We start from the raw sequence: 25,190 nt of genomic DNA, 5'->3' as shown, positions 1-25,190 counted from the left end.
GCAGATTCATGACAAAAGCCCTAGGGCAGTCTGTAGTTTCTCTTGAGATGCTCAGATTGCTACCATAGGGACATGTGGTGCCAGATTGAAAAGGGCTGTTTTTTCTCTGTCTCCAAAAGTCTGGGGTTGGATTGGAGACTGGAGCCCCACAGGGCTACACTAATCTTGTTTGCACTATTAAACCTGTTTCCCTGCTGTTCAAGGCCCATATACATCCAATAACTAGCTATATTAACATGGCAGGAACGGGCACATACATGATGCTACCATCTTTCAGAATGCCAGCATATTTGACCTGTTGTGCCAAATGTACAATGCTTGTGTATTGTGACTGAAAGGATACAATGCCAGGCCAACCAAACAAGAGTTCCACAGCTAAGAATCTGCAGTAGATCCAACACAAGACTTAGCTACTGCTTTACAAGAGCCACATCCATTTGAAGAAACTAGATTTAAGGGTTTATAGACCACACACTTGATTTGGAGGACAGTGGGGTGTTAAGATGGCTAAGCATGCACACTTACTCAGTTTTGTACAAACTCCGATACTCTCAGATATGCGTACTAACATATAGACACATACAGTTACAAATACACATATTCAAACTCTCACATATACACGCAGTAAGACATAATCAATATTGTTCTTTTTTGTGTGAAGTTTTGATATTTCCTCTTATTAGGAGGATTATAGGAGGATACGTCAGCCTGTACTGAGAAAAATTTGACATTATTTTTGTGATCAGATATAGTTTAATAGTCCAATGTTCATATAATACTTTCAACGTATGGGGACATGGAGTCTTATTCCCTGTGGCAACTGATGAAATTTAAGTTCAATGAATTAATCTGGAATGGAATGCTAGTTTCAGTGATGGTAACCATGAAAACAATTGGTTCGCTAATGGCCTGTCGGGAAGGCATTCTCCAATCCTTACCTGGCCTACTGCAGGCCCACAGCTATGTAGTTGACTATTAATTGCCCTCTGAAATGGTTTATGAAGGCATTCTGCCAGAAGATCTTTAGGGATGGCAAATGCTGGCTTTTTCTTCCTAATATTTAGTTGGGGAAATTCTTTGTTCATCCACTGCCAGATGCCAGGCCAGCATTGTGTCAAATCTGAGAGAACGGAGAGATCAAAGGGGCTGGTGATGAGATATATCTGAGTGTTATCAGTGTATATTTGGAATCTAAGGTTATTGTTCTCGATAATGTCAATGAGAGGCAGCTTGCGGATGAGAAATAGTAGGGAGCCAAGTGAAGGTCTCTGTGGAATCCAAAAGTACTAGTGAAAAAAATGGAAAGAGAAGCTATTGAGAGTGACTATCAACTCCAATGTGACAAATAAACAAACCTGAAGGTTTCTGATTTACGTGTTTCATGATGACTCTTGCAGTCAACAACAGGTTGATCTCCCGTTCAGCATGTTGATCCTTTGGTTAATTCCTCTGCTGCTCCTTCAAGATGACTCTTCAAGTCCTCCATGGAGCTATCTTTTTCAGTCAGAATTGTACAGTAGTCAGAACACCACAGCTATCCTTAAGATCTCTGATCTGATAAAAATGCAGAAAATGCTGTTGTCAAGCTACACGCCTGAAGTCTGGCTTCATTACGTAGATAATGTGCTTAATAGTGACTCTGCTCATTTTGTAACAGTGTTTCACGTGAGTCCTGGGAAAGTACACAGGAGTTGTAGAACATTGCACTTTTCTCCCAGGAATCATTTTGAAACCTATCTTGTTGGGTTAAATGGTTCTTGAATAGTGAGTTGCTCAAAACATAGCAACATAACAAAGGAGGTAAGAGTTTGCTTGAATATTTGGTGTTCTGTTTCTTGTAAATATGGTGCACATTGGGACAATGGATTCCTTTCATGTTGCATGTATAATCATCAATCAGTTAAGCATTTAAAGCATTCCTGAAAATAAAATGTTAGTGTGTGACAGCTTGTCCAAGGTGATACTCATAAAATTGTTGCTACTTCAATATAATGGGTTAGTGATTCAGTTGATGTTTTTAGACAGAACCACATTGTTAATGTTACCAATGAACAAACCAGCAGGCTAGATTGATCCTTGATATAAATGTTGAGGCCAAATGTAATTTTTAGAGTCACTGACAGAGCAGTGCCTGTGTTGGAGTTGACTGTGTCAGCTTGCAACATGTGACATAATTCTGTTTATACTTTCTTTGGAAAAGGAAGCTACTGCAAGCACTACTTCTTAGTCAGATGCAGAAACATTTGCCCCTGTAGACACTGATATGAACATACCAGCCTGTGGTTGCCATGTACCTCTGGAAAAGCATCACTTACACACTGTATAAGTGTAGAAACATCCTTACACACTCATGACTATGTGGTCAAATCCCACCCTAACTCCATTTACAAGTTTGCTGACTACACAACCATTGGATCTCAAACAACAGTGAGACAGACGACAGGAAAGAGAGTGAGTACTTGACATCCTGATGTAAAAGACAATCTCTCATCAACGTCAGCAAAATGCAGGAGCTGGTCATTGATTTCAGGAAGTGGAGTGGAGGGGTCGTCCCTGTCTGCATCAATGGTACTGAGATGGAGAGGGTCAAGAGCATCAAGCCCCTGGGAGCGGCGATCACCAACAATATGTCTTGGTCCATCCATGTCTTGGTTGATGCACCAGTCAAGAAAGCACAACAACATCTCTACTTCTTCAGAAGGCTAAGGAAATTTGGCACGTCCACAAGGACTCTTACCAATTTTTATAGATGCACCATGGAAAGCGTCCTATCTGGATGCATCACAGCAAGGTATAGCAACTGCTGTTCCCAAGACCGCAAGGAAGTACGGAGAATCGTGAATGCAATCCAGTCCATCACAGAACCCAGCGTTCCATCCACTGACTGTGTCTACATTTCTCACTACCTCAGGAAAGTCATCAATGTAATCAAAGTCCCCTCTGTCCCTGGTTATGCTGTCTTCCATCCTCTTTAGTAAGACAGAAGATATAAAAGTTTGAATACACATACGAATAGATTCATCCCCACTGTTAGCAGACTTTTGAACAGACCTCTCCAATGTTAATTCTGATCTCTCTCTCTCTCTCTCTCTGCACTCAGTTCTGCTACCCTGATGCACTTTGTATGGTGCGAACTCCCTGTATAGCATTGAAAACAACACTTTTCACTGTACCTTGGGACATGCGACAACAATAAATCAATCAAATAATCAATCTCTGGCTTGGTAATTTTCCATTACTTTTCCCCCTCTTCCAAAAAAGGTAGCTCATTGTAGGAAACTGTGTGTTGGCTGAGAAGGCAAGAGGAGGCATTCAACATATGGTATAAAGGCAGCAGAAAAGGTGTGAATGAGGTAAAATGACAGAAAATAGCTGTGTGGCAGTACCATGACATAACCTCCTCATTTGCATACACTTTGCCAAAAAATGAGCAGTTGTTCTAATGGCTGCAGAAAGTATTATGAACTGTTACAAAGTCAGCATTCCATTTTCTGCTGGTGCCTCCTCATTAATCAGCTCTTAGAACATAGAACAATACAGGGCAGAACAGGCCCTTCGGCCCTCAATGTTGTGCCGACCTGTGAACTAATCTAAGACCACCCCTCTATACCATCCCATCATCATCATCCATATGCTTATCCATGGACTGTTTAAGTGCCCTTAATGTAGATGAGTTAACTACATTAGCAGACAGAGCATTCCATGCCCTTACCACTCTCTGAGTAAAGAACCTGCCTCTAACATTTGTCTTAAATCTATCACCCCTCAATATGCAGCTATGCCCTCTCATACAAGCCAATGTCATCATCCTAGGAAAATGACTCTCACTCTCCACCCTATCTATATCTCTGATCATCATGTATGGCTCTATTAAAGCCCCTCTTAGCCTTCTTCTCACCAATGAGAACAGACACAAGTCTCTCAGCCTTTCCTCATAAGACCACCCCTCTACACCATCCTGGTAAATCACCCCTCTACAACATCCTGGTAAATCTCGTCTGCATCTTTTCCAATGCTTCCATATCCCTCCTGTAATGGGGTGACCAGAATTGCACACAGTATTCCAAGTGAGGCTGCACTAGCATTTTTATACAGTTGCAGCATGACATCAGGGCTCCGGAACTCAATCCCTCTACCAATAAAACCTAATACACTATATGCCTTCTTAACAGCACTATCAACCCGAGTGGCAACTTTCAGGGATCTATGTACATAATATTCTAAATGTAAATCTAGTTTTTCTTGCTTCTGGCTAAGCTAGATCTAGTCAATCAACTGTTCATAAAGCAATCCTTCCAATTGTGGGCGGCACGGTGGCACAGTGGTTAGCACTGTTGCCTCACAGCGCCAGAGACCTGGGTTCAATTCCCGCCTCAGGCGACTGTGTGGAGTTTGCACGTTCTCCCCGTGTCTGCGTGGGTTTCCTCCAGGTGCTCCGGTTTCCTCCCACAGTCCAAAAATGTGCAGGTCAGGTGAATTGGCCATGCTAAATTGCCCGTAGTGTTAGGTAAGGGGTAAATGTAGGGGTATGGGTGGGTTGCGCTTCGGCGGGTCGGTATGGACTTGTTGGGCCGAAGGGCCTGTTTCCACACTGTAATGTAATCTAATCTAATCTAAATACTTCCTAAACAGTCAAATCAACACACAATTTGATGCTGTTTTACTTGTGGAGCTCATTATATTTCACTTTGAAAGTATTCATTAAACTAAAGATTGTGGTGTCACATGGCTTTCATTAGACTGAACTAAAAATACAAATTGCATTTCATTGAAGTCTCTTCTATTACCAGGAGCAAAAAGTAAATGTGACAGTTACTTTCAGCATCGCGTTCAATGTCACAAAGCTGATCCTCTTTTTCTAAAACGCTGTTACTTTTCTCAAGGATATAGTGTCAGTGGTTTTGTTCAGAGGGGTCATAAACAGCTCCCAGTTCTAAGGTGGCTAGTTTAGTACAGGCATAAAAAAGGATTTTGAGAGGCCTTTTGCTTACATGTAAACAGATGAGACTTCAGGACAATGTGGTCATGTTTTAGAAGTGACCTGTATAATGAAAGGGGAGTGGTCAGTTCTGAAAGCTGAGCAATTCAGTCTAGAACTAATTAGGAGTTCAGCAATGTAAAAATGGACTGTTAGATTTTCTCTCCTTCTGCCCTTCTTACTTCAACCCGTAAGCATTTGTTTCATTTTTACTGTGCTTCGGGGATTTGCTTAGTGGGACTGTTGTGTATATTCAGAACAGCATAATTAAGTCTAGTTGGATAGACTGAGTTCTGTCGGGGTTCTTTATTCTTTTCTTTATGTTTCATTGTGTAATTTTGTGAATAAATGTTTGTCTGTTTTAAAATCTGATAGTCAACGTAGCTAACTTACTCTGGGTAATTTTCACTGTACACTTCCCAAGACAAATTGCAAAGTTATGGTCTGGGCTGCGTGCTTAAGAATGTTTTGAGTGGTCTGGCCTAGTCCATAACAGTCAAATATATTTTGTTAAAAAAAACCATATCCTGCTACAATCATGTTCTGATTTGTTTTGTTTTTAGGCATTACTTGAAACTCAAAACCTCTTGCGCACCCAAGTTCCCAACTTTACTTTCAACCTCGGATATTCTGGAAAATTCTACCACACAGGTGAGAATATACAGGAAAAAACAACTCAACTCTGATTTTACTGAAATATATTTGTTCCCAAGTGAAATTTGTGCTTTTACATAATGCAAGTCGCAACACAGGACAAACTGGGAAGGCAAGTAAATATTGATTAAACAGATAAAGAAGTAGATGTCAAGTTATGGTTACAGAGTTATGAAAAGCGACTGGGAATCTTTGGCGAAGAGGAATTCTAAGAAAGTTTTGAAAGCTGGGGAGAGAGAGACAGAAGTGTTGCCATGTAGGGAATTTGGGAAGATATTTCTTAAGAATTGGCAGAAACAGGTTTAAAGCTGTCACAGCAATTAAATGAAGGAGCAGTTATGTTGTCAGGAGGCCTTAGGGAGAATATCAAAGGTGCATATGGTGAGATGAGGAGTTTTTCTGGAGAGAGAGAACGTATCAGGAGTCAGGCAGAGGAAAGGCAGGGCGACAAAGAGAGGGATAGGATATGGAAAGTAAAAAGTAAGCACAGTAGGTAGCTTTAGACAATTCCAATGGCTCTCTTTCAGCTTTTGAGGTAAACATTGCAGGGGCAAGGGGTCAGAAGATGGTGTTAATTATTGATGGAGGGAGTTTGAATTGTCACAATCTTAGTGAATGATTTACTGTGTAGGAAAGGATTGTTAGATCTGCTTAAACTGGGGATCACCAAAGATACCAGATCAATGCTGTGTATAATTGGAGCTGGTAGTATCAACTAAATGAAATGGCTTGTGAACAGAGTGACAACAGGACCTTAGTAAGAGTGGATGTTTTGTGTGCAATGTGAAGGTGGTGTTAAGTGCTTTATGCAAACTGGAATACAAAAGTTTAAATACTGGGATTAATTAATTCAATCTAAGAGATTTGTTTTAAATAATATGATCCGGCAACTGCACCAAAGTCTGTCTCTTAGATTTCAGTTACATGTAGGTATACCTTTAGCTGCAGTTGCCACTGTACCTTGTACGCATTCCCTTATATGAAGTGGCAGATGGGTTACAGTGTGGGAAAGAATGAGGTATTGCACTTTGGTAGGAAGAATAGAGGCATAAACTATTTTCCTAACAGGGAAAGACTTTGGAAATCTGAAGCACAAAGGAACTTGGGAGCTCTAGTTCAGGATTCTTTTAAGGTTAACATGCAGGTTCAGTTGGCATTTAGAATGGCAAATGTAATGTCAGCATTCATTTCAAGCGGGCTAGAATATAAGAGAAAGGATGCACTACTGAGGCTGCGAAAGGCTCTAGTCAGACTGTATTTGAAATATTGTGAGCAGTTTTGGGTCTTGTCTCTAAGGAAGAGATGTACTGACATGAAAGGTATCCAGAAGAGGTTCACAAGAATGATGCTGAGGATGAAAGGCTTGTCATATGAAGAGCGGCTGAGGACTCTGGCTGTGTACTCGATGGAGTTTAGACGGATGAGGTTGAGGGAGAGTCTCATTGAAGACAGAATACTAAGAGGCCTGGATAGAGTGAACTTGGAGAAGATGTATTCACTAGAAGGAGAGACTAGGACCTGAGGAATACAGCCTCAGAGTGAAGTGATGACCTTTTGGAACTGAGATGTGTAGTGCTTCTATGGATCTCGTTGTCGCTGAAGGCTGTGGAAGTAATGCATTGAATGTATTTAACACAAAGATAGATAGGTTCTTGATTCGTAAGGGAATCAAGGCTGACATACCTTCTGGTAGAAGAATAGGATTGAGAAACATATAAGTCATGATTGAATAGTGGAGCAGACTCAATGGACCAAATGACCTAATTCTGCTCCTATATCTCACTTTCTAAAACAGGAGGCGGTGTGGCAAAACTGCTCAAAATAATTAGCCCAACACTGGAGAGAGATGCTCATGGATGAATGGTGGGACAAATCCAATCAGTTAGGCTAAGGAACAGTAAGGAAGTTATTAAACCACAGAGTGTTTGCTACAGGCCACCAAACGACTGGGAAGGAGATGAAGAAACAAATTAAAACATATGATAATCAGAGCTCATAATGTTGAACTTTGTTACTTTTCCATTCTTTAAGGAATTCATCAATGAAAGGGGCAAAAAGGGTGAGGATGGCAAGAGGGAAAATTCCAAAAAGTGTTTGTGAATAATTTTGATCAGGACGTTTCAGGAAGAAAGCAGCACTCAGTATAGTTCCAGGGAATAAAGTGGGCAAAAATGAGAGTGCATTTGTTAGAGCACTGATTGATAACTTTTTTAGTACCATGAAAATTGATGGAATTAAAGAACAATGTTAGTTTGAGTGCAGAATTAGTTGAAGGAATGATAGAAGGGGATGATTCTTTTTCATAGAGCCAAGCAGCACAGAAACAGATCCTTTGGCACAACTTGTCCATGCCGAGCAAACTGGAGCAAAGTGTTATAGAATCAGAGAGATTTTACATCATGGAAAGTGGCCTTTCACCCTATCATCTCCATGCCACTCATCATATAATGTTTCAAATGTTCATCTAAATATTCTTTAAATTTCTTGGGATTTGTCACCTTGATCACGTATTTAGGCGGAGAGTTCTGGATACCCATAATCCTCTGAGTTAAAATGTTTTTCCTCAAATACCCTCTAAACCATCCTACTCATTACCTTTAAGATGTACTACCTGCCGATTGATCCTTCCACTAAGGGCAAGGTTTTTCCCTCAGAACCTTTTGCACCTCATTCAAATCCCCTCTCAGCCTTCTCTCCTTTAAGAAAAACAGGCCAAGCCCAGCCAGTCTCCCTTCATAGCTGAAACACTCCAGCACAGACAACCTTCTATTGAATCGCTTCTACATTGTCTCTAGTACAATCACTACTTTCATATATGTTGGGACCAGAACTGTTCTCCAGCAACGGTCTAATTAATACATACAACTCTTTCATAATATCCTTGCCCTTTTATTCCATGCCTTGACTAATAAAGGCAAGTACCTTATATGCCTTTTCATCCACCTGTTCTATTGCCTTCAAAGATCTGTGGATATACATACCAAGGTCCCTCTGATTCTCTGTATTTCTTAGGCCCCACCATTCAACATGTACTTTCTTATCTTGTTAGTTTTCCCAAAATGCATCACCTCAAACTTTTCACGATTAAATTTCATTTGGCACTGTTCAGCACCTCTGACTCACCTATCTATATTTGAAAAATGTGGTGCTGGAAAAACACAGCAGGCCAGGCAGCATCCGAGGAGCAGGAGAATCGATGTTTCGGGCATAAGCCCTTCTCTTTCCCCATCACCTATGTATATTGTCTTGTAATTTAAGACTTTTCGTCTTCGCTATTTACAAAATGACCAATTTTCATGTCATTTGTGAACTTACTGATCATACCTCCTACATTTGTGTCTAAGTCATTAACATACACAACAAACAGCAAGAGACCCAGCACCGAATACTGTGGTATGTCAGTGGACACAGGCTTCCAATTACAAAAGCATTCTTTGACAATCACCTGCTGCTTACTGCCACCAAACCAATTTTGAATCTATTTTGCCAAATTGTCCTGGATTCCACAGGCTCTTAGCTTCTTAATCAATCTTCCACGCAGGATTTTGTCAAAAGCCTTACTGAAGTCCATGTCGACCAAATCAGCTGCACTACCCTCACCCACAACCTAGTCATCTTCTCGAAAAGTTCAGTTGTGAAATAAACAATGGATATAGAAATGTCCTAACCTGTTTTACAGAACATAATTAAATGGACTGAGTGCTACATGAAAGGAAAGCAACACTTGTATATATGTGATATAAAACACAAAATATTGTCGCCATGAAATTCAGGCACCAGCAGAGGTGTGACCTTAATGAACATAACAACATAAGAATTTTGAGCAAGAGTTAACTATGTTGTCCTTCAAGACGATTTTGTTATTCAGTGAGAACTTGGTTGGCCTTCTCCCTCAACTTCACATTCCTATCTACTTTATATATCCCTTCAGAGACCAACATTCTCTCCATCTCAATCTGATTTTTAATGTTTTTTTCCTTGGGATGTGGGTGTCACTGACAAGGCCAATATTTGTTGCCCATTCCTAACCATCCTTGAGAAGGTATTGGTGAGCCACCTTCTTGAACTACTGCATTACACCTGGTGTAGGTACACTCAAAGTGCTTTTATGTATGAACTTGAAAAATTTGTTTCGGTGAGAATGAAGGAATGGTGCTATAATTTCAAGTCAGGATGGTGAGTGACTTGGAGGGGAACTTGCAGGTGTTAGAAGTCCCATGAGTCTATTGCCCTTGTCTTCTAGGTGGTAGAGGTCGCAGGTTTGGAAGGTGCTGTCGAAGGAACCTTGGTGAGTTGCTGCATTGCAGCTTGTTTATGGTACACACTTATGCCACTATGCACCAGTGGTGGAGCGAGTGAATGTTTAAGGTGGTGGATGGGTTTGGCAACACTCTACTGCAGAATTTTTTAAAAAAAATTAACAATGCTCTAAATTTTTTCTTCCCTCACCTCTGACCTAAATGATTCAGCCCACATCCTGAGACTCATGTTTGCAATTTCCTAGCCAGCAGAAAGAACCACTCAGTGTCCATGTTGTCACGCTCCTTAACAATCTTGTATTTCAATGAGATCACCTCTTAATCTTTTAAAGCCCAGAGTAGAGGTCAAAATATTTTCTCCTCATGAGGCTTTCACAAGGGCGACATATTTATTTTCAGAGGCTGCTTATAAATTGCTCATACAGTCACATAAGTGACATTACGTGCTGTATTTGTGTTGACATATGGGGTATTTGGACTAGCACATAACCAGTATTAGAAGAATTCAACTCTAGCTTCAAAAATCATCATTGTTCAATCAAACACAAAATCATAACAAAAAGGGATGGTTTTGATTGTAAGACAGCACAGTACTTAAATTAGCATGATAACAGGCTTAACTTCATAGAATCATAGAATTCCCTACAGTGCAGATAGAGGCCATCCAGCCCACAAATATGGGGAGAATATTCAAATCCCGTGCAGACATTCAACCCAGGATAGAATCAAACCGGGGTACTTGGCACTGTGAGGCAGCAGTGCGAGCCACTGAATGACCATGCCCATCCCACCTCAGATTGAGATAGACAGATTGTTTTTAGAATAACTGACACACATGCTAATGCACAAAAAAACCCATCACCATAAACTCACCACAGAATGTAGAGGTCACTGCAAAACAGTTGCATGTTTAACTCTACACAGTCACAGCACTTCAAGTAATTCACAATATGCTTTGAGATGCTTTGGCATAGAAATGTAAATATTTTTGAGATAAATCCTTCCCCTCTTTTCTGACCCTTTCCTTCGTCTTTGCAGACTCACTTACCGAGGGTAACTGGCCTTGGTAATATCACTGGCCCCATCCTCCCTCTAGCTGAGACCTCTGAGTTCCTGCTTCTCTCAGCCACGCTCTCTCTCCAGTTTCTCCTCTCCTTGCTCCAACTTCACTTGCCATGACACCACTTGCTATGATTTCCCACCTCTGTTGAAACTTTATTGCTGGAACAGCACAGCAGGTCAGGCAGCATCCAGGAAACAGGAGATTCGACGTTTCGGGCACAGGCCAAAGAAGGGCCTGTTTCGGGCTTCTTCTTCCTGAAGAAGGGCCTGTGCCCGAAACGTCGAATCTCCTGTTCCCTGGATGCTGCCTGACCTGCTGTGCTGTTCCAGCAATAAAGTTTCAACTTTGATCTCCAGCATCTGCAGACCTCACTTTCTCCTCGAAGTTTCCCACCTCTGTCCTCACTTCTGCTGGCCTCAGTCTGTCTGGTCCCACTTGCCTCTAGCCTTATAGAAACAATCTACCACAGATCACCCTGGAAGATAAGGAATGTCAAAACTTTGAGCAAAGCTGAAATTAGTTCTTCCAGCCTGCTACTATGCAACAGTAACAGGAGTGATGTTCACCACTAATAGGATGCAGGCACCACATCAAAAAGACTTTCCGGCATATTACACAAATGCGTAACACTTTGTACGAATTCCAGTGATGGTGATAGGCATGTCAGCCATATGTGCCAAAGATTGGCAGATTGTATCCAACAGCATATTATTTTGGTTGTTTGGAACAAGCAAGCTACTGATCATACCTAACCAGGTCATACTTACAAAAGTCACAGCAGTGTCCAACATTAGATGTGAATCTGCAGTAAGACAAAATTTGTCTTACTACAGAATAGATGTTCCTGAGTGTGCAAAGCATTTTATTTGGAACAAATCTAGGATTGTCAGTTGAATTTGTAATTTAGCACAGTAACACATACAGGAAAGCTCAGTGTATTAATGCTTAGTGCCCTATTCTTTGCAGACATAAACAGCACATACATGCACAGTGCCTGTTTCAACTCATTAAAATAGGTGACAGCTATTGACTGGATCAAAGTGAACTTGTCTGCTTTAAGTTTAAATAAAGCCTGGCTGTAAACTGTAAATCATCACTGGCTGGTACGTTCTCCATGGCAACAACAACACCATCAATCAGAGTCCATTTGCCAACCAGTCAGCGCTCTCCTCTCACGCAGTGACAATGTTGGTTTTTCCTCGTGACTTGGCATTCTTATGACTTATTCTGATGAATGCATGATAAAAAGCTTCAACAAAATGTGTTTTTTTTTTGACAATGCTCAAATCTCACTTAATGTGGTGCATATATACAAGGTGATAGTAACTCAGGATTTAAGGGAAACCAAAGGAGAGCCAAAGTGTGCCAGTAGCATGTATTGACTGAGGTGAAAGTTCCTAGGTCTTTCTCATGAGCTATGTAAGCTTGGCTAGGTAAATAGCCCACAGCAAAATGACCTTGACTGCTGTAAAGAAAATAATCATATCTCTGATATTTTACATTTCTGGTTCACTTCAGGAAGCCATTGAGGAGTTTTAACAAATTAGTATACAGGGGGTCCCCAATTTGCAAGCGTCTAACTCATGCTTAAGAGCACAGTCCCGTATAGGGATTTAATTTTAAAGATCTGATATACAAACATTTCCAGTACTTGTAAGCAGCTTCTTTACTTTATCCTGCGTTATGTTGTAACTTGTGTACAAATTGACTTGTGAACAGACTTCAGAACGGTACTTGTTTGCTACCCAGAGATTGCCCATGGGCACCAATTCCATATTTACGCCCGAGCAGTGAATGTTAGGGCAATGTTTTTTCTTGACTCACTGAATTCCTGAGCTATGTGACATCATAATTCAAGTATAAATCCTCACTTTCCATCAACTAAATGTTAATTTCAAGAATGTGCAGATCATTTATGGCCATAATCATAGACTTTATGTTAACTAAGAGCTTTCACAGTACCTTACTACTTTACCTGCCCAGTGTCCCTACTGTTGTTCAGACTTAACACTGTAAAGTGTATCTTATGCTTTTATTTCCTCTCAATTCCAGAAACTGTTTAGATCCAATTATCATGATCTATAGTTTGTACTGTTTACAAAACTGACACAAGTGTGATAATTTCAGGAACATTTGCAGAGGATGAAGGAGATGATCTGCTGCTGAAGTATGTGAATGAATTCTGGTGGTTTCCTCACATGTGGAGTCACATGCAACCTCATCTCTTCCACAATGAGTCAGTGCTGGCTGAGCAAATGATTCTCAATAAGGAGTTTGCATTAGTGAGTATCAGTTGGTTTGTAAGTATTAGATTGAATTAATGAAGATTGCAGCTAATAATCAATACAGATGTCTGGCCATCGGCTAAGTTGATGTCATTAACAGATGGCCTCATTATGAATGGTTGACTGAAACCTAAGGCTCACTATTGAAATCAGAGCAGTAAAATGGTCTGCTTATATAGATTGAAGGCATGTGTGAAATTCAATGGAGTAACATTTTTGAGGTTATATTATTTTCTCTTTCCTTTGGTTTTTCAATGCCTGTTTAATTACATATTGTTAATGGGTACAATGTGGAATAAGGTTTTTATAATTGTTGCTAAATAGCTCTATCTTATTCAAACTACCATAATTTTGTAAGAACAGCAGTTACTTTTCCTAAGATGATGTTTGAAATAGTGATTTTTTTCACAAAAATGTCAAACACTTTCCATGATTATTATGTGGCATGTTGATTTGTGCACCTGCTACATATAGGTTAGTGGAGCATGTGGAGGATGCAGGGATGATAGAAGGGAACTGAAGAGAATGGAATGTGTATGGGTAGATCATGGAAGAAGCCAGGGGTGTAATGGGACATGGAGGAAACATGACAAGTGTAAGAAACTATGGAGGGGACATAGGTTTCATGGGATGAGAATGTCTGCACTACAGCAAGAGTATCTAATAACATTTAAGACTCCTGGGCTGAAGACCTGGACAACTGTGCCTCTATATCTCTCACAGTTCTCCACCACACCCTCAGTTCCAAAGAACAATACGTCACAGGAGCGGACTCTTCGGCTCATCAAGCTTCTGCCGACAGCTAAAAACATTCTGCCTCAACACTGTCCATATCCTTCGGTTCCCTATCTACTTATGTATCTGTCAAAATGCCTCTTAAATCTAACTATTGTACCTGCTTCCACACCTCTACTAGTAGTGCATTCCAGGTGCTTACCAACTTCTGTGTAAAAAAACTTAACTCTCACTTCTCGTTTAAACTCTTTTGCCCCCCCTTTAACCTAAAACTATGTACCCTCGTAATTTACATTTCTAACCTAGGAAAAAGACTGATTATCCTTTCTATCCATTCCTCTCATAATTTTGTAAACTTGTACCAGGTCGCCACTCATCCTTCCAGGTTCAAGTGAAAACAAACCAACTTTGTTCAGTCTCTCCTCATAACTAATTCCCCTTATGTTAGTCACGGGTTGCCATGATTCTCAATGCCCATCTAACTTTTGCTGTTCTCCATGAAACCCATACAGGCATAAAATGACACGAGCAGCATGAATGTTGTTACAGCAATAATCTAACATCAATACTGAATTCCAAGGAGTGTGTTTATTTGGATTTAGCTCATCTTCATGGTTATATAGGGTATTTTTACTTGAGCTGTAATCTGCTGTATTGCCCTATCATGAAAATTATTGTTTGACTGCATGGAATGCTAATAACCAAACCAGCTTTAAGAGGTAATGAAGTAGATTTTTAAAGCTTAAACAACATTGGTAAGTGATAGATTGCCGAGACGGTTAATCATTTAAGCCTTCTGGGTGTTGAATTTCATCATTGTTTTTCAGAGAGTGCATTTTCTTTTATATTCACATGGGATGACTGCAAATGTAGTGTCTGGCTCAGGTTAATATAAAACAGATATCCGTAAATGTAGAGACCACAGGGCACTACAGCTTATCACTTCTTTCATTGCAGAGGTGAGAACCTTTTATTGGAGCATGTGGAGGATGCAGGGATGATAGAAGGGAACTGAAGAGAATGGAATGTGTATGGGTAGATCATGGAAGAAGCCAGGGGTGTAATGGGACATGGAGGAAACATGACAGGTGTAAGAAACTATGGAGGGGACATAGGTTTCATGGGATGAGAATGTCTGCACTACAGCAAGAGTATCTCACAATTCCTTTAAAATTTTGTGAGATTTTAATTGAGTGGATGCAGGAGTACTTCCTCATGTAGGAAAACAGCCTAACTAAAGACCATCAATATAAGATGGTCACCAAGAAATCCAATACAAAATTCAGAAGAAACCTCTTTACCAAAGAGGTGATAAAAAATGTCAAACCCACTATTGTAGGCAGTAGTTTAAGTGAATTGCATAATTGCAGTTAAGTGGAAACTAGATAAGCAAATGAGGGAGAAGCAGATAGTTGGTTAAAATGATGATTACATGGGAAAATATGAGAGGTGGTATAAACACTGACATAGATTAGTTGCACTGAACCATCTGTTTCTGTGCCATACCTGAAATGAAATTGAATGGAATAAGTCTCAGGTAAACCTATTTTGATTTAACAATAGACAGAGTGATGAAAACGTCTGTGACACAGGTAACATGCCACCTTCCTGACCCCTTGTCTCAGATTAAAGTAATGGGTAGAAAACAAATCAATTCTCAGAGAGAAAAAAAATAGTAATGAACAGAGAGGCTTTTAATGTTCTTACATTTTAGATTTCTGTCCAATTTCAATTAAAAGAAGCAGTGGACTGGATTTGCATACCTTATTGGTGGCTTCAAAAGCGAGTGCATAAAATGTAATGGATAGCCTACCCAATGCCTATGTTCCCAACTCTCAATCAACCTGACATTTTACAGGGATTGGGAGAGACTATGAGCAGTTTGCCAACCCTTGGCTCAAACGATCATCTCTTCATTGTGGATGTTTTACTATGGTGGAGTAGTGTCCTTATTATGTGGAATTCCTGGCAGTTTTATTGTACGTGCTGACGTTGGCCAAGTGAGGAGGTGGAGAATCTCCTTTGCAGCTTCCTACGCACATTGAAGATAATCCCTCAAAGTTTATCGCACCTTCAAACCTTCCACTTTTCTTCTTGAACCCAGTCTCCCCCATTGCCCAATCCTCCTCACCTCCTGGGCAAGACTCCACACTTTCCTGCTCCCCTCATAGTGAGATTTTTTTTCCATCTCTGCTGGCTCTGGTAGGACTGCAGAGTTGCAGTCAATCCATTTGGCTAGCAGTCTCTGTGTGGGATTTTCTCTCAAGAGAAGGGTGAAGCCTTGATTTAAAGCAGTTAACTCATTGTTAAATTGCTGCACGGTGATTATGTGGGGAATTAGGATCTACCATCTCCTGTAAAATGCAGCCTGTTAAAAAATAAATCACTATCATTATTCAAAAGGCCCTGAAAATTCAAAGAGGCTTTTCATGGTCTTGCAATGTAAGGACAGTGAGAGACTTCACCCTCCCGACACCCAGAAAACCTACTGCAGTAGAAGCTACAGTGTGAGCAAAATCCCCAAAGAGTGACAGAAGTGGTATTTTTGCTTCCAACTAAGACATAAGTGGAGGTCATTAAATATGTCTTAATTTGATAAATTTAAGCATTTTCTTTCTAGTTCCTTCATTACAAGTGGAATAATTTTAGTGCAAAACTTGTGTAATGAGATAGAATGAAAATTAGATAGTTAATTCCTCTACAGATTTGAAATCTTTATTATTGAATCAATTGACAACCATTGAGATCATTTACAATGAGTAAAGTGTTTCTCAAATTGGAGGAGAAGCAAACATGACTATTCATCACCTACATTTGCCCTCCAACTGAATTGGCTGGAGATGGAGGCTGCAGCAGCTAAAAAAAAAAATGGTGATAGAATAATCATGGCACTATCTCAAGGACTGGAATGAGAAGCTCATTCCAGTGCCAACTCCTTCAGGGTTTGGCCAGCCTTGTCTGCTCTCCCCAGTACAGCTGAGAATAGGTTGTATTGTTTGCTAATTATTTGACTGCATTTGTAAGCTATCTTCCTAGATAGCTGATGGAAGTCAAACCATTTGAAAGATTTGTGACTTGGGCAGAGTCTTGGTGTGTTAATCTTATTCACTTCTATGCTTGATGGGTTTTCTGTGAATTTTTCATAACATTCTATAAGGTACCACATAGAAACGTATTGCAATAGAATTAAAAGGAATATTGTTGTGTGGATATGGAGGTTGTGGACAGCCGAAATTAAAACCTGTGGAAGTTTTTTTTTCAGCCAGACGATGTGCTCATGTATCTATTCTATCCGTAGTCCAATTTAGTGTATGCATGAATAATCTGGACTGGAACAATAAATACTGGAATGTATTGATGACACCAAATTTGAATTGAATATAACAAATTGTGATGGAGATAGTGAAATACTGCAAGAGAACCTTGATTGGGGGAAAAATTGATAGGTGGGTGGAAAATGCAGTTCAACAGCAAAAAAGGGACAAATCAGAGAAAAAAAGACTTTTATGTAGGTAGTTGGTAGAATGTGGAATCCTCTTCTATGTGATGCTTTTGAAGCAGAGCTGTTTGTTTTCAAAAGGTTAGCTGGATACCATGCTCGTATTTCATTTGCCTTGCTTTGCTACTTGCTGCAGACACAATGGAGGGAAGTTGGTCGTGATTGCCAGCAGACCTCAGTCATGTCAAGAGGGTAGCCTTTTGTTTAGGGTGTCTCGGCACAGTAGGTCAAGGGCAATCTCCTTTACCAGTCCAGGGATTTGGATGTGATCAGTCAGTCATTCAGGGCAATCAAAGTCAAGATGCTCTTCACATAAGGGTTGAGGAGCTAAATTTAGGCAATGTACCAGCCCTCTTGAACCCACTGGGGGCTACTTTCCTCCTGGAATGAGATCTCAGCAGGTATTCAGGTGGATGAAAGTGGGTGGCATAGCTGTTAATTCTTATGCAGGTTTGGAGAGGCGGGGGGGAGAGCTTTGTCCTGAGTGAGTGGGCAGCACAGAGGGCATGGAGGATTAGTGGTGTCAGGTGTTGGGTTCCATAACGGTGAGTGAGAGGGATATTGCAGGCATTAGTGCGAGTATGCGAGCATGAGGTATTTGTGGGAGTAACACAGACAGAGCAAGTGTGAGGTGGTGGAGAGAAAATGTTGGTATGTATGCTGGGACAGAGGAGAAAGACATTGACCTTTTCTTATAGTGCTGGGCATGCCTCAAGATGATCGAAGCTGCTTTAACCCAGGCTGGCATGGTTCAATGTTATGATTGTCCATCCTGATCCTGAGGAAAGAGGAAGTCCCTCCTTTGCACAACCCCATCCAGCAGAACCTGTAGGTCCCATCCAACACAATGGGGCACTGATCTCCCCTACCCCCACCCCCTGGGCTGCCATGTCTGGGGTAAATGTCAGAAAGTGTGTGGGGCAGCTCTAGATAGAGCATACATTTCCAGGTGCACAGTAAGCTTTTAAAGATGGTGCGTGCACAAAGGATGCTGGTGAATTTTGGGATATCCATTATGTGACCACTTATTTGGAAAGAGTGCATGACAGGACAAGGGCGGAATTGGAGGTGAGGGATGCCACAGGGGTGACATAATTAATGTGGATGGTTTGATAAGGTATAGCAAGAGAACTGGCTAGGCCTCACAGAGGAAACCTTTCCAAAAAAAAACTCGGTCACAACTGGCAATTAGTCAAAAGAAACCTGAGATTCAGTCTGTTGAGTATCCCCAGCATTTTATCTTGGATCTCCAACATCCACGGTATTTTGCCTGTATTTGTTTCGGAACTAGCTTTCTGGATAACTTTGTCACCCACTCACTGGACTTTCCTATTTCTTGTTTCATGTTAATGTAATAACTTTCACCTACAGACCATCTCAGAAATACTTCTCTTCGCTGTTTTGGTGTCTGTATTGAAGAGACTGAGTCTGTCTGGCTGTTGAAACCTGAAGAGTTCATCACTGAGATGTAATTGCAGTATATTAAGTGCCCCTCAGAGATGAATTTCAAAATTGAACAATCTAATATTTGTATCAGTTAAATTTTGAAATGTTTAAGTGTTTGACCCCTTGTATTCTTTTATTTTGAATTGAATTATTTTGGGTTTTTTTAAGAACATTATTGACACTTTGTTCATACTTTTCAGTTTCCTCTCTTGTACTGCTTTTTTATGTTGCTTCATCCATTTTATTTCCAGTACTTTTTTCAAATTGCATGTGACATTTGGGTGACAATGACAAGTGACGTTCATTGCCCTTCTTCAGAATGGCTCTTCTCCTTGCAACACTGCAGTCCTCTGGTGATGGTGCTGCCAAATAGTATTAGGCTCAGTATCACAGGATTTTGAATCGGTAACAATGAGTAATGAGATACATGTCTAAGTCAGGAATGTGTGTGACTTGCAGGGAATTTGGAGATGCAGCTTTGATCCTTCATGGTGACAGAGGTCATGGGCTTTGTAAGTTGCTCTTGTCCATCCTGTGGACAATAATTACTCGTCGAGAATGCAGTGAATATTGAGTCCACTGCCATAAGCACTAACAGAGCAGACAGCACTATCGGGCTAATGTTAAGCCTTTTGTGTAATGTTGTGCACATATGCAATCCAGTGACTAGTACATATAGAATAGAATAGATTAGATTAGATTCCCTACAATGTGGAAATTCCTGCCTCAGGCAACTGTCTGTGTGGAGTTTGCACATTCTCCCCGTGTTTGCGTGGGTTTCCTCTGGGTGCTCTGGATTCCTCCCACAGTCCAAAAATGTGCAGGTTAGGTGAATTGGCCATGCTAAATTGCCCGTAGTGTTAGGTGAAGAGGGAAATGTAGGGGAATGGGTCTGGGTGGGTTGTTTTTCGGAGGGTCAGTGTGGAATTGTTGGGCTGAAGGGTCTGTTTCCACACTGTAGGTAATCTAATTTAATACAGTTCCAGCATAACCTCCCTCCTCTTAAACTCTGTGCCTTGGCTAATAAAGGCAAGGATCCCATTTTCCTTATTATCCACCTTATCTACCTGTTCCACACCTTAAGGGACAGATGGGCATGTACTCCGAAGTCTCTCTGATCCTCGGTGCTTCCTAAAATCCTATTGTTCGTCATCTGGATTTGTGAATGCAAATAGCCTTTCCCTGCTTTTGACGTGAATACCTTGCATCACATTTGTCTCTCCATAATAATGTAGGTGTGCACTTGCAGCTGAAACCATGCACACAGTGTCTGCCTGCTAGAATGAAACCTTTGTAATTTGAATAAAGCCCCAACATGGACATTGTATGGACCAGTTCTCAAACTACATGAACTAAGAGTCAGCCCCTTTGTGACCTAGTTGTGAAATCCAATATTTATTTGAGTACAATCCGTACTGTCCAGTACTGATCAGAAATACTTCCTTAGAATTGACAATGTCTCTTAAGAAAAGTCAGAAGTGGAATCATGTATTTTAAATTGTAAAATCCAAACATTTTAACCAAATCCTTTCTCTCCTCAAGATCACTGCTATCTGATAAACCAGAAATATGATATCAATTTGGATGATGTTTGAATGTTAAAAAGAGGGAAGATTGTTAATTAAAACCCAAAAGGGAATAACTCAAATTAAAATACCATGAAGATTGTTTTTTTTAGTTCAAAGACTGTAAGCCTGCATGACGTGTGACCTTGGTGCTGCTTGTTTTAATGCTGCATTTAATCAGTGTTAGGTTTCTTTTTGAGGAAGCAAGCTTGAACAGATCTGTTTCACACTTTAGCTGATGACTGGCATTCACTAATCATGTCTTAATGTGTAATTATTGCTGTTTGTTACTTCCAGCAGAAGGAATAATTAAAATTTAAACAGCGTGCCACCTCATTGCATTTTTCCCTAATGTATTCCTCTATAGCCCAGCACTCTTTGATCCCAGATTCTGGCATAATCATCATTTTAATGGGGTCTTTTCTATTAACCTTGCAAAACATGGAGAAGGTATGGCTCATGCTAATGGAGATAGGAAGAACAGGACACATTCTCTTTGAGAAACAAGATGTGAGGTCTGGGGAAGTTTTCTCCCTCATCCTCAGTAAAACTTGTGTTGGCTTTGCATCGTTTAATGTCCAGCTGTTAGGTTTCTAGTGAAATTAGATTTTTAATCATTCCGTGCCCCCAAGTGTATTACTAGATGAGCTGACAGATGCTGTTCTGTTTACAGAAACATGGCATTCCTATTGATATGGGCTACGCCGTGGCACCACATCACTCTGGAGTCTATCCGGTCCATGTGCAACTCTATGAGGCTTGGAAGAAGGTGTGGGGTATCAAAGTGACCAGCACTGAAGAGTATCCGCACTTGAAACCAGCACGATACAGACATGGCTTCATCCATGGTGGCATCATGGTAAGACAAGGTTCATTATCTTTATCGAAACATTAGGAGTTGTCAGGTATTGTCAGTTATCAAAATCTCATGCCTTTTCCATAATAGTTTAAATTTTCCAGAAAGGTGAAATGTGATGATATCTGAGAAAAAAAAGCACAACACAATTTCTAGAGTCACTTTGATTTTTTATTTCTTACTTGTACACATATGCTTGCCGCAACTTGGCGTAGTGTTCTGAATTTGCGTCAAAACAGGGAGATTAGCTGCGATCAAATATGTGGGGTTTTTTTGGATAAGACTAAAGTCAAACTTGAATTGGAATGCCAAGTTTAACTGGATTCCATAATCAAAATAATGTTGGATAGGCCTACTTTTAAAAATATCAGTCACAGAAAGAATGATTAACTACTTCACACAAACGAAAAACACCCAGAGCTATCTTCATAAAATGTAAAACTAATGGGAAGTGATATGAATCATCAGCCACATCTTCAGTATTTCTTCTACCACACAGCTTCATTGTTCTGAGGTGTGGATGGCTGAAATTTCATTCCACAATAATACTGTTGATCAGTACAAAGAGAAATCAAAATGGTAATAAAAGTGAGTTCTGAAAATCTGAAGTGAAAAGAAGTGTTCTCACAGCATCTGAGGAGAAAGAAAACTAGTTATGGTTTTAATTCAAATGTTACTGTTCTTCAGAACTGAAGGAAGAAATGTGATGGGAGCTGTTGAAAGGAGAGAGCAAGGGAGAGAAAGGGGGAGTCTAGGAAAAAGTAGAGTGTACTGGAAGTTAAATGAGCAAGATCATGGAACAAAACGCAAAGAGAGTGATTTGTTTGTTATAAAGAAACAAAGCTGTCGTCCAGAGTGAATTTAAATAGCAGAATAATCAGCAGCATTGTCCAACAACATAAAAGTCAGCACACAGCAAAAGCAGAATGTAAATGAGTTATAGACTTCAAGGTCTGCAATTTTCAAATTCAGTGTTGAATCCAAAAGCCTGTAAAGTGCTTAATTTAAAGACAAGTTGTTGTCTTTTGAGCTTTTGAATTTTGCTGTGACATTGCAGAACCAGACACAAATGTGAGTGTGAGAACAAGGTGATGCATAAAATAGTAAGCAAATAGAAGCATGTTTGTGGACTGAGCAGAGGTGTTCAGTAAAATGATCATGCAGTTTGCACTTGGTGTCACAGGCATTTATAGGAGGCCAGACTGTGAGCAACAAAAACAGTTTACTAAATTAGAGAAGTACAGTTGCACGCTACATCACCTGAAAGGGGTTTGCGGGGCCTTGCATGATAGCTGGAGAGCAGGAAAACTCCCAGCAATGCCTTGGGGAGCTGCACAAAAAGGTGCTAAGATGTTGAGAGTGGTTAAGGAGTGGACCAGGATATTGTAGAGGGAGCAGTCCCTTTGAAATCCTGACAGGGGAGGAGAGGATGTATTTGGTGTTAGCTTCAATCTGGAGGTGGTGAAAATGGCAGACGGTGATCCTTTTGGATATGGAGGCTGGTGTAGTGAGAACAAAAAGATCCCTGTCACAGTTCTGGGAGGAAGGGGAAGGTCTGAGAACAGTACAGGAAATGTACTGGACATGGTTGAGGATCCTGTCAACTACAGTTGCTGAGGGAATGATTTGTGAATCTAAAAGGGAGACATGTCAGAGGCATGATTGTGAAAGGTAGTATCAGAACAGAAACAACAGGGACAAGGAAACTAAGAGAATAGAATGGAATCCTTACAGCTGGCATTGTGTTCGGAAGTATCGTCGGGCAGCGGAAGTATAGGGAGGATGTCCAGAGTAAAGAGGAAATGGTTTGAGCCAGGAAACAGGACATTTTGAAATGCCGAGAGAAGAGACTGAACAAGGGGAGAAAAAGATAAAATCATAGTAAGAAGAAAAAATTCAGTTTGGCAGGGACGAGAAGTGGCATTTGACAGGAGGGTTAGGCATAAGCTTATTGATAGTTACATAGGTGATTCTGACAGGGTTAGTGTTGAAGTCTGCATTAAATTCTGCCCAATATATAAAGTTAATGAGGGCATGGGTGGGAAAGGCATGTTGAAGGGAACCGACTGTAATTCTCAATCTCTGATTGGTCTTAGTATGACTGTCTATCTTGCGAATGTAGTTGTATCTGATTGTTATCAATGCATTATGAGAAGAGTTCCTTCTGATTAGACTAGCTGGTGGTTTTTCTCACCCAGTTTTGACAAGTAGGCCCTGTAGACCCAATAAAAACAGGAGGATAGCAGCAGCAATATGCCAGGACATGTTTGCAGTGATTGATATCACAAGCTCACAAAAGACTATTGCTTTCAATGATTGCAATTCTGCTGTGGACTTGGACCTCAACAGCACCTTAGGTTAAAAGGCATTCATCTGTCATTCTTTTCAGTGGCTTACAACTGCTTGCCTAAAATCCTGGTTTACTTTTCTTTACACTGCTGTTTTTTAAAAAAAAATATTTAGGATGTGGACAATAATATGTAGAAAAGCTACCACAAAATACTTAAACAGGGTGATGCTTTACTTTGTGCAGAAGTTTAAAATAAATGATAGCAAGTTAGCTGCTAACACTGGGAGAAATGTGAAATGGCTAGTAATTGACTAACACCAATTTTACACAATTGCATAATGTCAAAGTTATCCCCTGCTTGTCCACATCAGTAACTTAGACTACAACATGCTGACTGAACAGAAGTACAGATAATAAGATGTTTGTATATAGTCTGAATCTAAAAAGTACTATAGCCTATATTGGCACAACATAAAACACAACAATTGTAGTGCGTCTGGGAAAATTAAGCAGTGAATTTCACAGCTAATCTTGGAGGAACCTGTTGGGCAAAGTTCACAACACAGAATCAGATAAGTTAATCGTTGTTTTAAGTCTGTCCAATAGAAAGGCTGCAGTAGTGAGTACAGTGGATTCTTTCTTGATTACATGTTTTTGGAGATAAGTCTCTTGATTAAACTTAAAATATAAGCCATAACTATTAATTTAACCTGGTGCAGTGTTTTGTAGAGGAATAAGACAGTGTTATTTTCTGGGTCTGTAGATTGTGAAGAAGCAAAAATGGCCTTTGCAGTGTTATGTACTTCTTGTCAGATGTGGGAGTTTAAAGAAAGTTTAAGGGTTACTGGGGATTATATCTGCCATAAATGCTGTTGGATGCGAATCTCATCAGATCGAATGGATCAGTTGGAGAGACAATTAGAAGCAATGAGGAATTTGCAATAGCAACAGTATGTGATGGATGGCAGTTGTAGGAAGGGGGGAAAGTCTCAGATACAGTCACATAGGAAGGGTAAGAGAGGTAGGCACCTAGGGCAGGAGTCTTTTGTGGATATACCCATTTCAAACAAGTATGTTGTTTTGGAAAATGTAGGGGGTGATGGATTCTCAGGGGAACGTAGCACGAACAGCCAAGTTTCTGGTATTGAGACTGGCTCTAATGCAACGAGGGGTACGTCGGCTTCCAAGAGATCAACTGTGTGAGGGAATTCTGTAGTCCGAAGAACAGACAGACGTTTCTGTGGCCAGCAGGGAAAAAGCAGAATGCTGTGTTGTTTACCTAGTGCCAGGATCAAGGATGTCTCAGAGAGAGTGCAGAATGTTCTCACAGGGTAGAGGGGTCAGCAAGAGGTCATTGTCCACATTGGAACCAACAATATAGGAAGGGAAAAGGTTGAGTTAGGCAGAAATTTAAAAAGGAGATCCTCAAGGGTAGTAATATCTGGATTACTCCCAGTGCTACAAGCTAGTGAGGGCAGGAATAGGAGGATTGAGCAGATGAATGCATGGCTGAGGAGCTGGTGTATGGGAGAAGAATTCACATTTTTGGATCATTGGAAT

At 40.4% G+C, this 25,190-nt stretch overlaps 1 protein-coding gene across 13 annotated transcripts in view; it reads left to right on the top strand.

Annotated features, from left to right (window-relative positions):
• LOC122553234 (bifunctional heparan sulfate N-deacetylase/N-sulfotransferase 4-like) overlaps positions 1-25,190 on the top strand; it is an 879,937-nt gene that overhangs the window by 737,456 nt on the left and 117,291 nt on the right. For 12 of the 13 annotated variants that reach the window (XM_043696825.1, XM_043696838.1, XM_043696832.1 and 9 more), the window contains 4 exons: positions 5,542-5,629; positions 9,876-9,920; positions 13,082-13,236; positions 21,158-21,343. In XM_043696825.1, coding sequence (XP_043552760.1) covers positions 5,542-5,629; positions 9,876-9,920; positions 13,082-13,236; positions 21,158-21,343 — 474 coding nt within the window. The remainder of the gene's footprint in view (positions 1-5,541; positions 5,630-9,875; positions 9,921-13,081; positions 13,237-21,157; positions 21,344-25,190) is intronic. The other variant, XM_043696874.1, reaches the window with a different exon arrangement.

The sequence above is a fragment of the Chiloscyllium plagiosum genome, chromosome 1 (genome assembly GCF_004010195.1).
Source record: "Chiloscyllium plagiosum isolate BGI_BamShark_2017 chromosome 1, ASM401019v2, whole genome shotgun sequence".
NCBI lineage: Eukaryota > Metazoa > Chordata > Chondrichthyes > Orectolobiformes > Hemiscylliidae > Chiloscyllium > Chiloscyllium plagiosum.
Note: the sequence above shows the minus strand (reverse complement) of the source record. Positions and strands in the feature narration are given on the sequence as shown.